General features: G+C 33.9%; 1 protein-coding gene across 4 annotated transcripts in view; it reads left to right on the top strand.

The window, feature by feature from the left end:
* Positions 1-12,294, top strand: part of Ppp3cb (protein phosphatase 3 catalytic subunit beta) — a 46,664-nt gene that overhangs the window by 14,988 nt on the left and 19,382 nt on the right. For all 4 annotated transcript variants that reach the window (XM_051142633.1, XM_051142630.1, XM_051142647.1 and 1 more), the window contains exons 3-9: positions 157-281; positions 3,331-3,442; positions 7,508-7,653; positions 7,916-8,055; positions 8,158-8,235; positions 8,340-8,434; positions 11,410-11,535. In XM_051142633.1, coding sequence (XP_050998590.1) covers positions 157-281; positions 3,331-3,442; positions 7,508-7,653; positions 7,916-8,055; positions 8,158-8,235; positions 8,340-8,434; positions 11,410-11,535 — 822 coding nt within the window. The remainder of the gene's footprint in view (positions 1-156; positions 282-3,330; positions 3,443-7,507; positions 7,654-7,915; positions 8,056-8,157; positions 8,236-8,339; positions 8,435-11,409; positions 11,536-12,294) is intronic.

Below are 12,294 nucleotides of genomic sequence, written 5' to 3'. Positions count from 1 at the left end.
CTTGGTTAGCTATCATCCCCATGACAGTCTTCTTAGGCCACCTTCAGATAGCTCTTGGTAGCATTTATATTCTCTCCATGTTACAGCAGTTAGAGTTTAAGGAATATTTGTTAACTTTGAGGTTTTTTTTCATATCTAATAATCTTCTTGTTTCAGTGTGTGGTGACATCCATGGCCAATTTTTTGATCTGATGAAACTTTTTGAAGTAGGAGGATCACCTGCTAATACACGATACCTTTTTCTTGGTGATTATGTGGACAGAGGTTATTTTAGTATAGAGGTAATAATCATATACTGTCTTTTGAATTGCTGTTGTTAATATAGAGTATTTCTATTAATTCTTAGTACAGTAAGTTCCTAAAAATATTTGTATTGGGTTCTTTTTAATACCTCTATATATTCTGAAATTTGTAGGAAAAATTATTTATTCCTTTTTCAGAACAATTAGTATCATTTTTTACATTGTTTTTCCCCCAGTGGAAATGATGATCAGACTGAGATCTTTATTGTTTTGTTATCTCATGACTTATGAGCTAATGATGGTCATTTCTTTCTTTACCTTCCTTGCCACTAATGGCATTAAACCATGAGAAAGAGTATATTCTCTTTAAATGAAGAATTTTGTGATTCTTTGATTATTTAAACCCTAGATTTAGCTCATCATGGTGCTATCAAGATCCAAGAATATGGACTGGAGAGATGGCTCAGAGGTTAAGAGCAGTGTTTTTCCAGAGGTCCTGAGTTCAATTCCCAGTAACTACATGGTGGCTCACAACCCTCTGTAATGAGATCTTGTGCCCTCTTCTAGAGTGCAGGCACACATGTGGGCAGAATACTGTATAAATAATAAGTAAATAAGTCTTTTTTTAAAAATCTAAGAATATATGAAATGTGAATTTTTAAACTTAAGAGGCATTAAAATGACCTATTGTTTGTCACTTAATTCAGTGATTCTTTTTGCTCCTTTTCCTTTTTAATTGTATGAAGTATGGAAAATACAGTACAGTCTGTATTTTCTAACGTGTATCTCTTCTTTCTTTAAATGAAAAATGGGACCATATTAAAATGTTTTTCTCTATCTTCACATATCTGTGCACTATTGATGTCTTTACATATTGGTAAAAAAAAAAACCTACAGAATCATTTTAATAGCTGTACTGTTTTCCATTGAATAAACAAGCCATAACTTCTTGTTGAACATTTAAAGTTCCCAAATTTTTGTTATGTTTTGTTTTTTAAATTACAAGTGATATCTTACTGGGACATGTTTGTATATATTTCTGTAGGACAGATTTGTAGGTAGACTTGCTTAGTCAAAGCTCTGTCAGTATATAATGTATGTTACACGTTTAATATATCTCAACCAGGTTTAAGCATTAACAGATCCTGGTTAATTTAGTCCTCACAACACTGTTATGAGGTAAGTTGTTATTTGTCCATCCGTTCAGTAGGTGAGGAGCCTAAGGCTTGAAGTTAAAGTAGTTAGTGAATGGCATAGTCAAGCAGAAGCTTCTGCTTCTGATCACCTGTCCTAGTAGGTGTTGAGGCCTTTTTGCCTGGTAAACTTTAATTCTACGTAGTGTTGTGTGTATCCACGTCTAAGGAATTTTCGGTACATTGTAACTTCTCAGGAAGGACTTTGGGACTGTCCATTCCTTCCCTTAGGAATTTTATAGTCCTAGGTTGTTCTTCCCGTCATAGTCTCATTATCAAGTCCTTTAATCTTTCCTGCTTTAAGAAGAGTTAGAAAATGTTCCTGCCTTACACAGAATTAGTGTAATTGACAAAATCAGCAAAGTAAAACGTAGTTGTTACTGAGCATGTTGGTGTGTGTGTACTCATTTAAGACTGTTTTGTAGCTTAGTTAATAATATATTGTTACAAAAAGAAGATAAAATATCAAAAACAAATACAGTTAGGTTTAGTAGATATTCTTTGGTTTTATTACCCTTTTTAAAAAGTAAAATTAAGGGCTGGAGAGATGGCTCAGCAGTTAAGAGCACTCACTGTCTGCTCCTCCAGAGGTTTTAGTTCAATTCCCAGCAACCACATGGTGGCTCACAATCATCTATAATGTAATCTGATGCCCTCTTCTGGCCTGTGGGTGTATATGCAGGCAGAGCACTGTATACATAAAAATAAATAGATTTAAATAAACAAATAAATAAATAAAATAGAATTAAGGCCTGAATAGTTATGCACATCAAGGTACTTTTCTAAAATAATTTTTCTTTTTGTATTATAATTTATAAACAATTTATTTCTACACGAAATAGGCATTTTTCTTAATTAACACATAAAATGTTAGTCTTTTAATGTTAATTCTAGAGCAGTGCCTTTATGCAAAATGTTTCTTTTATTGTTTTTATATTATAAAAATTGCATTTTCTTTGAATTTGGATTAGATCAGTGATTCTCAACCTTTCTAATGCTGCAATCCTTTCATACTGTTCTTCATGTTGTTGTGATCTCCAACCATAAAATTATTTTCGTTGGTACTTCATAACTGTAATTTTTGCTACTATCATGAATCAGTGTAAATATCTGTTTTCTGATGGTCTTAGGCGCCCCCTGTGAAAGGGCTGTTTGATTCCCAAAGGAGGCGTGACCCCCAGCTTGAATATAGCTCCATTAGTGAGTACCTGCTTTGCGTAAGGAATCATTGCAAACAACAAAGCAAACATAAGTCTTGGCCCCTGTGTTTGGCAGTGTGGTATAATGCTTAAGATGAAAGGATAAAAACCTGCCTTTATTCTGTAGGAGCTTTGTGATTTTGGACAGTTACTTAGATTACTGCTTTAGTTTCTTAATACATACAGTAGAGGCAATATGATAATTACTTTTTGGCCTTTTGGGTAAAATAAAGTGGGGATGCTGTTAAAAGCTACATAGTGTTTGAGGAATAAAAGAAAACATTTTTAAAGAAAAATTGTCAGGCACTGTAGTGCTCAGTACATTGTAAATATTCTATAGATGGTAGATGCAATTTTTTTGCATTATTATCTTTACTCTTTACAATATAAGAAAAGGAGCCATTTTGCTAAGCTATATTAAACAATCTAAAGTGTTTAAGTAGTTATATATCTAAAGTAAATTTATTAATTCAACAAATATTCATTGTTCTTTTATTTGCTAGATACTTTTCCAGGAGAGTCAGAAGCAGTAATACAACAAAGTCTGATTTCATGAAGCTTACATTTATTAAGGAATAAAGAACAATAATAAAGAGTAACAGAATTTGTAAGGGAAATACAGTTAAAAGAAACAAAGATCAACTCAGTTAAATAAAATATAAGGAAAATTCACTGGAAACTTTTTTTTTTTTGCAGTGTGTCTTGTATTTATGGGTCTTGAAGATTCTATACCCAAGCACATTATTCCTTCTGAGAGGCAACCATGAATGCAGACACCTTACTGAATATTTTACCTTTAAGCAGGAATGTGAGTACTTACAGGAGAAATATTTCTAGTTCATTGCTGTTCTTTTATGACCTGGGTAGTAAGAAATATGAAGACTTCACAGTGTAGCATGCAAAAATAGATTCTGTGACCACACATGTACACTTTTTAGGATGAAATTGTTAAGGACTTTCAGGTGTGTTTTCTATTTAGTTTTATAGTTGTACCTAAGAACAGTATGGTTTTTAAAAAGAGTGGTGTGATAATTTAATGTATTTATAAAGTGTATATAGTTTTAATGTCAGCATTATTTTTTCTAGTAGGGAAAACAAAGAAACAAAGACCAAAATGGGTGGTAGCAGTATTATTATTCTATGACGGATTTTTTTTTTAAAGATTTATTTCTTTTTACTTTATGAGTGTTTTATCTACATGTATGTATATGCACCACATATGCCCCTGGAGGTCAGAAGATCTCATGGAACCTGAATTACAGATGATTTTGAACTGCCATGTGGGTGCTTAGAGCTGAACTTTGGTCCTCTGCAAGAACAGCCAGTGCTTTTAATCTCTGAGCCATTTCTCCAGTCCTCTATTGTAAATTTTTATGTCTCAATTTTGAGGCATCCTGAAAAATATAAACTATCTTGTCTTCATTATAGACCATTTCCAGCATACTGTTAATGAACTCAGTATTTTTAATTATTTTTATTTTTATTTTTTGGTTTTTTTGAGACAGGGTTTCTCTGTATAATGTCCTGGAACTGTCTCTGTAGACCTGGCTGGTTATGAACTCATAGAGATCCACCTGCCTCTGCCTCCTGAGTGCTGGGATTACAGGTATGCACCACCACACCAAGCAAATTATTTTTCTTTTAAGTTTATTTTTATTTCTTTAAATTATTTGTGTGTTTCTGTATGGGAATTTATGTGTACATATGGGTAGGTACAGGAGGAGGCATCAAATCCCTCTGGAGCTGGAGTTAGAGATGGTTGTGAGTCACTTGATGTGGGTTCTGAAACTGAACCCAGGTCCTATGGAAGAACAAGTGCACTTAACCCCTGAGCCATCTCTCCAGACTTGACTTGAAAGTCTTAACTTACAACATTTATCCGTTTTTTTTCTTTCAATTAAAACAATAATAATCCATAAGCAACCATATGATATAGAGGAGTGCTGGCTCTTTTTCCTTACACTTTTAAAGTTGGGCTTGTTTCATTAATGTGTATAACCATATTAAGTCTTTCAATTAAATTCTAAAAATAGAAATTTGAGCCGGGCGTGGTGGCGCACGCCTTTAATCCCAGCACTCGGGAGGCAGAGGCAGGCGGATCGCTGTGAGTTTGAGGCCAGCCTGGTCTACAAAATGAGTCCAGGATGGCCAAGGCTACACAGAGAAACCCTGTCTCGAAAAACCCAAAAAAAAAAAAAAAGAAATTTAATTCCATGGGGTTAAAGGGAACCCTTGTAAATACAAAAATATGTAGATGAAGCCGAGTGTGGTGGTGCATGCTTTTAATCCTAGCACTAGGGAGGCTGAAGCAGGTGGATCTCTGAGTTCAAGACTAGCCTGGTCCAGAGTCCAGGACAGCCAAGGGTAACCAGAGAAACCCTGTCTCAAAAAAAGAAAAAAAATGTAAATGCATTAGTCTCATAAAAAACTTGTAGTATTAGCTTATAACTTGTGTATATCCTCTCAAATACCTTAAATTATTTCTAGAATATTTTAATACCTAATATAACTTAAATGTTATGACTAAATATTGTTGAACAATCAATGAAATGACTAAAGTTACTGTATTGTTTAGGAAATACTGACAAGGAAACAAATAAGTCTGTTTATTATGAAGGCTTTTTTTTCTGAATATTTTGATCAAATGTTGGCTTAATCCACAGTGTAATTTTAGAACTGACTTGGTATGATGGCACAGGTCTTTAATTTTAGCCCTTAGGAGGCAGAGGTAGGCACTGGAGAGATGGCTCAACCATTAAAGGCTAGGCTCACAACCAAAAATATAGGAAGTAGAGGTAGGTGGATTTCTCTGTATTTGAGGCCAGCCTCATCTATATAGCAAGTTCCAGGGCTGCATATTGAGACACTATCTATAAAAAAGGAGAAAGAATGAGTAGGGTACATAAAGATGAAAAAACTTAGACTATTAATGATACAGTTATCTGATTTCAATAATGAGGCAATCAAACATAAGATGAAATATGGAAAATACATGTTTGATCTAATGGATCAAATTAAAATTTTTATTAAGCCACATTACTAAACAATTGATCTGTCAGCTGTCTGTCAGGATACCCTGGTTGCTAGATGTATAGGAATCTTTTTTTTTTTTTTTTTTAGAATTATTTTATATATAGTTATGTATATGGGTGTGTGTGTGGTGGGGGAGTTGGTGAGTGTTAGTGCCTGTGAAGACCAGAGGCATCAGAAACTCCAGGAATAGTTACAGACAGGTGTGAGCCCCCTGATGGGGGTGCTGAGACTCAAACTCCAGTCCTTTGAAAGAGCAAGAAGTGCTCTTAATTTTTGAGCCATCTCTCCAGCCCCAGGATTTTTCTTATGCTTCATTGCTAAGCAAAGCTTACGGTTTAATCATCCTCCCTATCTCCATGCATGTGAAGGCTTTCCCACATTTAGGAAGAAAGAGACCATAGGACCTCCTTAGTGTTAGCTCTCAGCCAAGATGCCCTGTGGGTAAGAGAGCTCTCTATCTTGAAGTCAGAAATAAATAAGAAAAAAGAGAAAGAAAAGAACTTAGTTTTTATTTTTCCCCCTTAGATGACTATAAAGTTTCTAAAGATGCCACTTAAAACAATTAGGGATTTAAGGGCATTGAGGCACATTCAGGAATATGCATTTTTTAAAAAAGTAAATGATAGTTTGATTGGATAGAGTTTAATTTTTCAGGTTTTTCTGTATTGGCCTCTTGCTTCGTTGCTCATTTTAAGCCTTCATTTTAGATAAGAGGAACCTGTTACTGCTCTAGTTTTTTAAGTGGATGAACTTTGAATTTTGTTGTGATGATGTGGTGGTCTGTATAATAGATATAACAATTTTAAGATTGTTTAGTATTAGAATTATGTAAATGTTAAAACTTTAACCCCAAAATATAGTTTTAATTTTTCTTTATTAGGACTATGGAAGTTCAAAGTTGAACTGATTTTAGAAATTTCATTTACTTTGTTTTTGTTTTCTTTGTTTTGTTTTTTGAAACATAATTTTTCTGTGAAGCCTTGGCTGTCCTGGACTCGCTTTGTATACTAGACCGGCCTCGAACTCACAGCAATCCACCTGCCTCTGCCTCCTCAGTGCTGGGATTAAAGGCATGCGCCACCACCGCCCAGCTCAATTACTTATTTTTGATAATATTTTATAACTGTCTACTACATACCCAAAATAAAGTTAGAGAGAGAACAGATATTCACTTTTTTGAGACTGATAACTTTGCCTATTTCTGTTGAATCTTAGGATGGAGAGGCTTTTTAAAAATTCTATGTATAGTAAACTTGATCCTTTTTTTTTTTAAACTTCATCCTTTTTAATATTGTATTTCTGTGAATTTTAACAATTGCGTAATTGTACCTATCACTGTATTCATGTAACCGAAGTTTCCTCATGCCATAAATTCAAAATTTGCTGGGTTTTGTTGTTGCTTTTTCACCCAGTCTTAATTTACGGCTGCCATTTAGGTGTTTTCTGTGTTATAGTTTCCTTGCTTTGGCTTTAGTAGTCAGCTTAGAACATTTCCCTTTAATAATTGAAACTAGATATTCAAAAATCACTTAGGAAACCAGTGATGCAATATTATGAAGAGAATAAGAAATGAAAATTTAGTACTGGTGTAAATTTTAAGACTAGCTGGGCCTATGAGATGTCTCAGCAGATGAAGACATTTGCCACCAAGCCTGATAGTCTGAGTTTGATTCCATGTTGTTTGAATGAGAAGACTGAATCTTGCAAGTTGTTCTTTGATCTTTACATATAGGCTATACACTTTTGTGCATGTGCGCGCACACACACACATATACTTAAATAAATGTAAAAACAAATTTAAAATAAGAATTTTCAAATGCTAATATTCTTCTTTTTCTAGGTAAAATTAAATATTCAGAAAGAGTCTATGAAGCTTGTATGGAAGCATTTGACAGCTTACCCCTTGCTGCACTTCTAAACCAACAGTTTCTTTGTGTTCATGGTGGTCTGTCACCAGAAATACACACTCTGGATGATATTAGGAGAGTGAGTAGAACCAGCTTCTGAACTTGGTTCCTGTTTACATTATTTTTGATTAGAGAGTTTTTAAAACCATCAAACTTATTTTTACTGCTATGATTAGATAATGATAGAAATGAATATACTAGTTAAGAGACTGATTTCAAGGAAATACATCCTGATCGTTTAGAACAATTTAGTACTGACTGTATTCAAAGTTGGTATCACTTTCTTATGTGCATTCTGTCTTCAGTTGATGAATTAATTCTTTGTGTCTTTTATTTCACAGTTAGATAGATTTAAAGAGCCACCTGCATTTGGACCAATGTGTGACTTGCTGTGGTCTGATCCTTCTGAAGACTTTGGAAATGAAAAATCACAAGAACATTTTAGTCATAATACAGTTCGAGGATGTTCTTATTTTTATAAGTAAGGAAAAAGATCCAAGTTTAATCACATTTTAGTTATGTAACAGTTTATGCTTCATGTGAAAAGAATTCTTTTACTTAATTTACTCTTTTTCCCCTACAGCTATCCAGCAGTGTGTGAATTTTTGCAAAACAATAATTTGTTATCGATTATTAGAGCTCATGAAGCTCAAGATGCAGGGTAAGAATTCTGTCTCCCTGACCCAGATTTACACTTGAATACAAATCAAACTTAGGAATCGTGATTGATGCTTTACGATGCATATTAAGCTATTTGTTTTGCAGCTATAGAATGTACAGAAAAAGTCAAACTACAGGGTTTCCTTCATTAATAACAATTTTTTCGGCACCTAATTACTTAGATGTCTACAATAATAAAGGTAAGATGTTGTTGATTTAAAAAAAATGTATAGTCAACTTAGCCTTTTAATTACTTTAAAAAAATAATAGGGTGCATTGTTTGAAACTGTCCAAATCTCATTTTTAAAAATCTTAAGATATAAGGGAGGGGAGAGAAAAAGAAATAAATTCCAAAATGCGCAATCAAGTTGTGTGCAGCCTACTTTACAAGTTGCTGTTCATAAAGCCATTTCTAGAAGTGCTCTGAGTTAGGCACAGCTACCAGTGATTTTGAGAACAACTATATATGATTTTCCTTAAGCTCCCTCTCTTACATCTTTCCCTATAACTGAGAGAATGTTTTTGTGTCTGTGTAGCATTGCTGCTGTCATCATTTTGTCTATTTGTTTACTTTATAATGTTGTTTGTTTTATGTTCACCAGTACAGGCTTTTTTCTTTATATATCTGTATTTTTTCCTTTTATCTCGGTGGTCTTAAATTATTTCCCCAAGACGAGCTTTTTTTTTTTTTTTTTTTTTTTTTAATTCCCTTTGGTCGACTTTAAGAGAGATATCCTTCTCTTTCTTTTATTTGCTTTTAACCTTTGTCTTATACCCTTCTTTACCTCCTATTCTAGGCATCCATTTCTCCTCATTTGCTCCTAATTTGATCTGACTATAAAGATTAGATTTCATCTTATTCTGAACATAGCTTACTGATTGAGAATGCTTCAGAGTCGTAATCTAGTTAAATATGTCCCAGGGACATGGAAAATGAGATGGGGTTTTACGTAGTTCACATCATGAGAGGAGGAATTGAAGAGGCCAGCTTGTATTCTGTCTGGACATGTCTAGAATTCAGTTGACTATCATAGCTTCAGGGTCAGACTATATTAGACGTGCCAAGAGGGGGAAAAAAAAAAAAAAACCACACCAGAAAGTTAAAGACGTTAAAAAGTACATTTAGAAAGATAATGAGGTCATTGCTAAATGTGTGTCATGGTTTGAAAGAGGAGAAGAGCTTTTGATGATGGTAGATGATAGTAAGAGATTAAAAATATTTGCATGTGATGAAATAGCATGCCAGATACAGAATTCTTTGATAGAGAATATGCTATAGAATATATAGCTGCCTAATGAAATATGGCTTCCCTTTTGAAAAGTAGCGTTTCTGCCAAGAACAGAATTGATTGCTACATCTGTCTGCCAGTACCTTAACCCTTCAGCAGTGTTTTCTCTTCATCTAAAAAGGATGAGTGTTCAGTGTTCAGTTGATTGCAGCCTTGCTGCTTATCCTTTGCCAGTTTGATTTAGGAGGCTAAGGAAACCAGCTTGTCGTTGTCGTCGTCGTTGTTTTAATTTTTAAACTGAAGTTCAAATCACTGAGTCTGCTCTATCAGAACCAAATGTCTCAGTAATTCTGATTTGTGCATAAATGATGTTAATGATTTGATTGTTCATATATATATATATGGGCACATTTGTGATGTTTCATTCCTTCCCGTAAGCAATTTTCTAGATTTCTTATTTTTCTCTTTTCTTCTTTAAATAAAAAGTTTGAAAGTTTGGTATCAACCCATAATTTCTGAGACTACCTTAAGATGTTTTAACATGTGTGTTGTATAAGAGGAAAAAGCATACCCATGAGTTAGTATAGTAAATGGTAACACCGAGCAGGGTTGCTTTGGCTTTATGCTAACTAGAATTTCAAATGTTGGATTTAGCATCCTCACTGAAGTGCTTTTCATTAAAAAAAAGGGGGTGGGGGAGAGGAAGATAATCCACATGATCATAAAGTGAACATGCTTCTGTGACCATACTTCCCCTGCATGATGTACTGTTCTGTCTGAGATCCAAAGCAGTAGGCAAGTTAATCATGAACTGAAATCTCAAAAACTTTTATTTCTAAGTTGAAAAATAAGTCATGAGCCAGGCATGATGGTGCACGCCTTTAATCCCACCAGAGGCAGAGGCAGGCGGGTCTCAGTGAGTTCGAGGCCAGCCTGGTCTACAAAGGGAGTGCAGAACAGCCAGGGCTACAGAAAGAAAGGCTGCCTTGGAAAACCAAAAGAAAAAGAAAAAAAATTACATTATATTTATAAAATATTTATATTTTTTTGTTTCATATGGAATACATTCTCTGATCTTAAACTTTTAAGATAGACAGGGTAGACATTTTGGTTGCATTTAACTTACGGAGTTTATGGCCATATTGTATTAGGATATTTAAAAGATATTTAAAATTGAGATGAACGTGTGTCCTTGAATTATTTAGTTATACTATTTTTCTCTTCTGGTTATTTTTTATTTATTCATTTATTTATTTGTTCTTCTGGTTATTTTTATATTTTTTTCCTAAATGAAGTAAAACATTTCTTTTAAATAGTTCTGTCTGATTTCATATACTAAGAAACACTCGTATTTTCTAAATTGGTGGGGTTTTATTTGTTTGCTTTATTGAATTTAGCTGTTCTTATTATGTTGCCTCCAATTAAAAGGATCTTCCTAATTCCTCAATTTTGTGAGCTTTAAAAAAAAAGAAACTAGAAAATTGCCCATTTCTATTCTGTTTTCCTTAAAAATTGAATTTCACAATTTGCATTTAGTAAAAGTGCATGTTTATTATTGGATTATAAAGTAAAACAAGCATTCTGGAAGGAATCTGAAAACTTCATTGATAATGAGTAAACATTTTATATTTTTACATATTTTAAACTGGGCATGGTGGCACATACCTTAAATCTCAGCATGTCAGAGGCAGAGTCAAGCAGATCTCTGTGAGTTTGAGGCTGACCTGGGCTACATAGTGAGTTCCAGGCCAACTAGAGCTATCCATTGAGCTCCTGTTTACAAAAGAAAAATAATGTGTGTGAGTGCTAAAGAATTCATTCCTGACTCCCACTACCAAGCCCAGATCTACGCATCCCTCCCTCTTAAATAGATGCTGTGTTTTAAGTATTTGATGCTCTTCAGGCTCAGAATAGTTTGCTATACTGATGTTCAACTTACTTTGCAGCTGCTGTACTAAAGTATGAAAATAATGTGATGAATATTCGACAGTTTAATTGTTCTCCACATCCTTACTGGTTGCCCAATTTTATGGATGTCTTCACATGGTCTCTACCGTTTGTTGGAGAAAAAGGTACGGGTTTTTTGTTTTTTAGAGAATAATTATTTCTCTTACATTTACTCCAGTTTACTATCACAGACACATACTTGCTGGAGGAAACTGAAGCCTGCTTTCACTGTGCTTACAGCTCTTCTTGTGTCTGTGGGTGTGGATATGACAGCCACAAAGATATTTTGGTTCAATGTTTACAGCCCCCATGTGAGGATGTCTGGGGGACTGGTAGAGGATTTATAAATAGCCCGATGTCGTCTTCAGCTGTTGGATTTTCTTTCAATTTGTTTTAAGCATAAATCTTTTATGGAGGGTTAGCTTAGCTTTGGAATGGGCGCTTCTATATTCTAACACCATTTGTGTAGATTTTACAGAATTTATGGGACAATTTAGTAGTCATCATTTTGGCAATGTTAGTTGTTTTATAGTGAATCTGTATTGTAAGAGGAATGGAGAAATCCAGTTTCTATCTAACCTAATATTCTTCTGTATTTAAAAATGTATAGTTTCAGTAATGCTTTCTGATGAATGTTGAGAAATAACCATTAGAACATTTACCTTTGAGATGTAACCATTAAGCTTTTAAAGAGAAAATAAATGCTGTTTAGTAATTTTTTTCCTAGTTGTATAGAATTCGTAGGGTTTTATTGCCTTCTTTTCCGTGTTAGTGTTCATTCTTTTTTCTTTCTACTTTTTAAGCAAGGCAGTGTATCAGATTTCATATGTGACAAATTGACAATGTGAAAATACAGATAGAATTATAAAACATTTTGTTCTATA

This window comes from Acomys russatus, chromosome 3, assembly GCF_903995435.1.
Source record: "Acomys russatus chromosome 3, mAcoRus1.1, whole genome shotgun sequence".
NCBI lineage: Eukaryota > Metazoa > Chordata > Mammalia > Rodentia > Muridae > Acomys > Acomys russatus.
The sequence above is the reverse complement of the archived record's forward strand: the minus strand, read 5'-3'. Positions and strand labels throughout refer to the sequence as shown.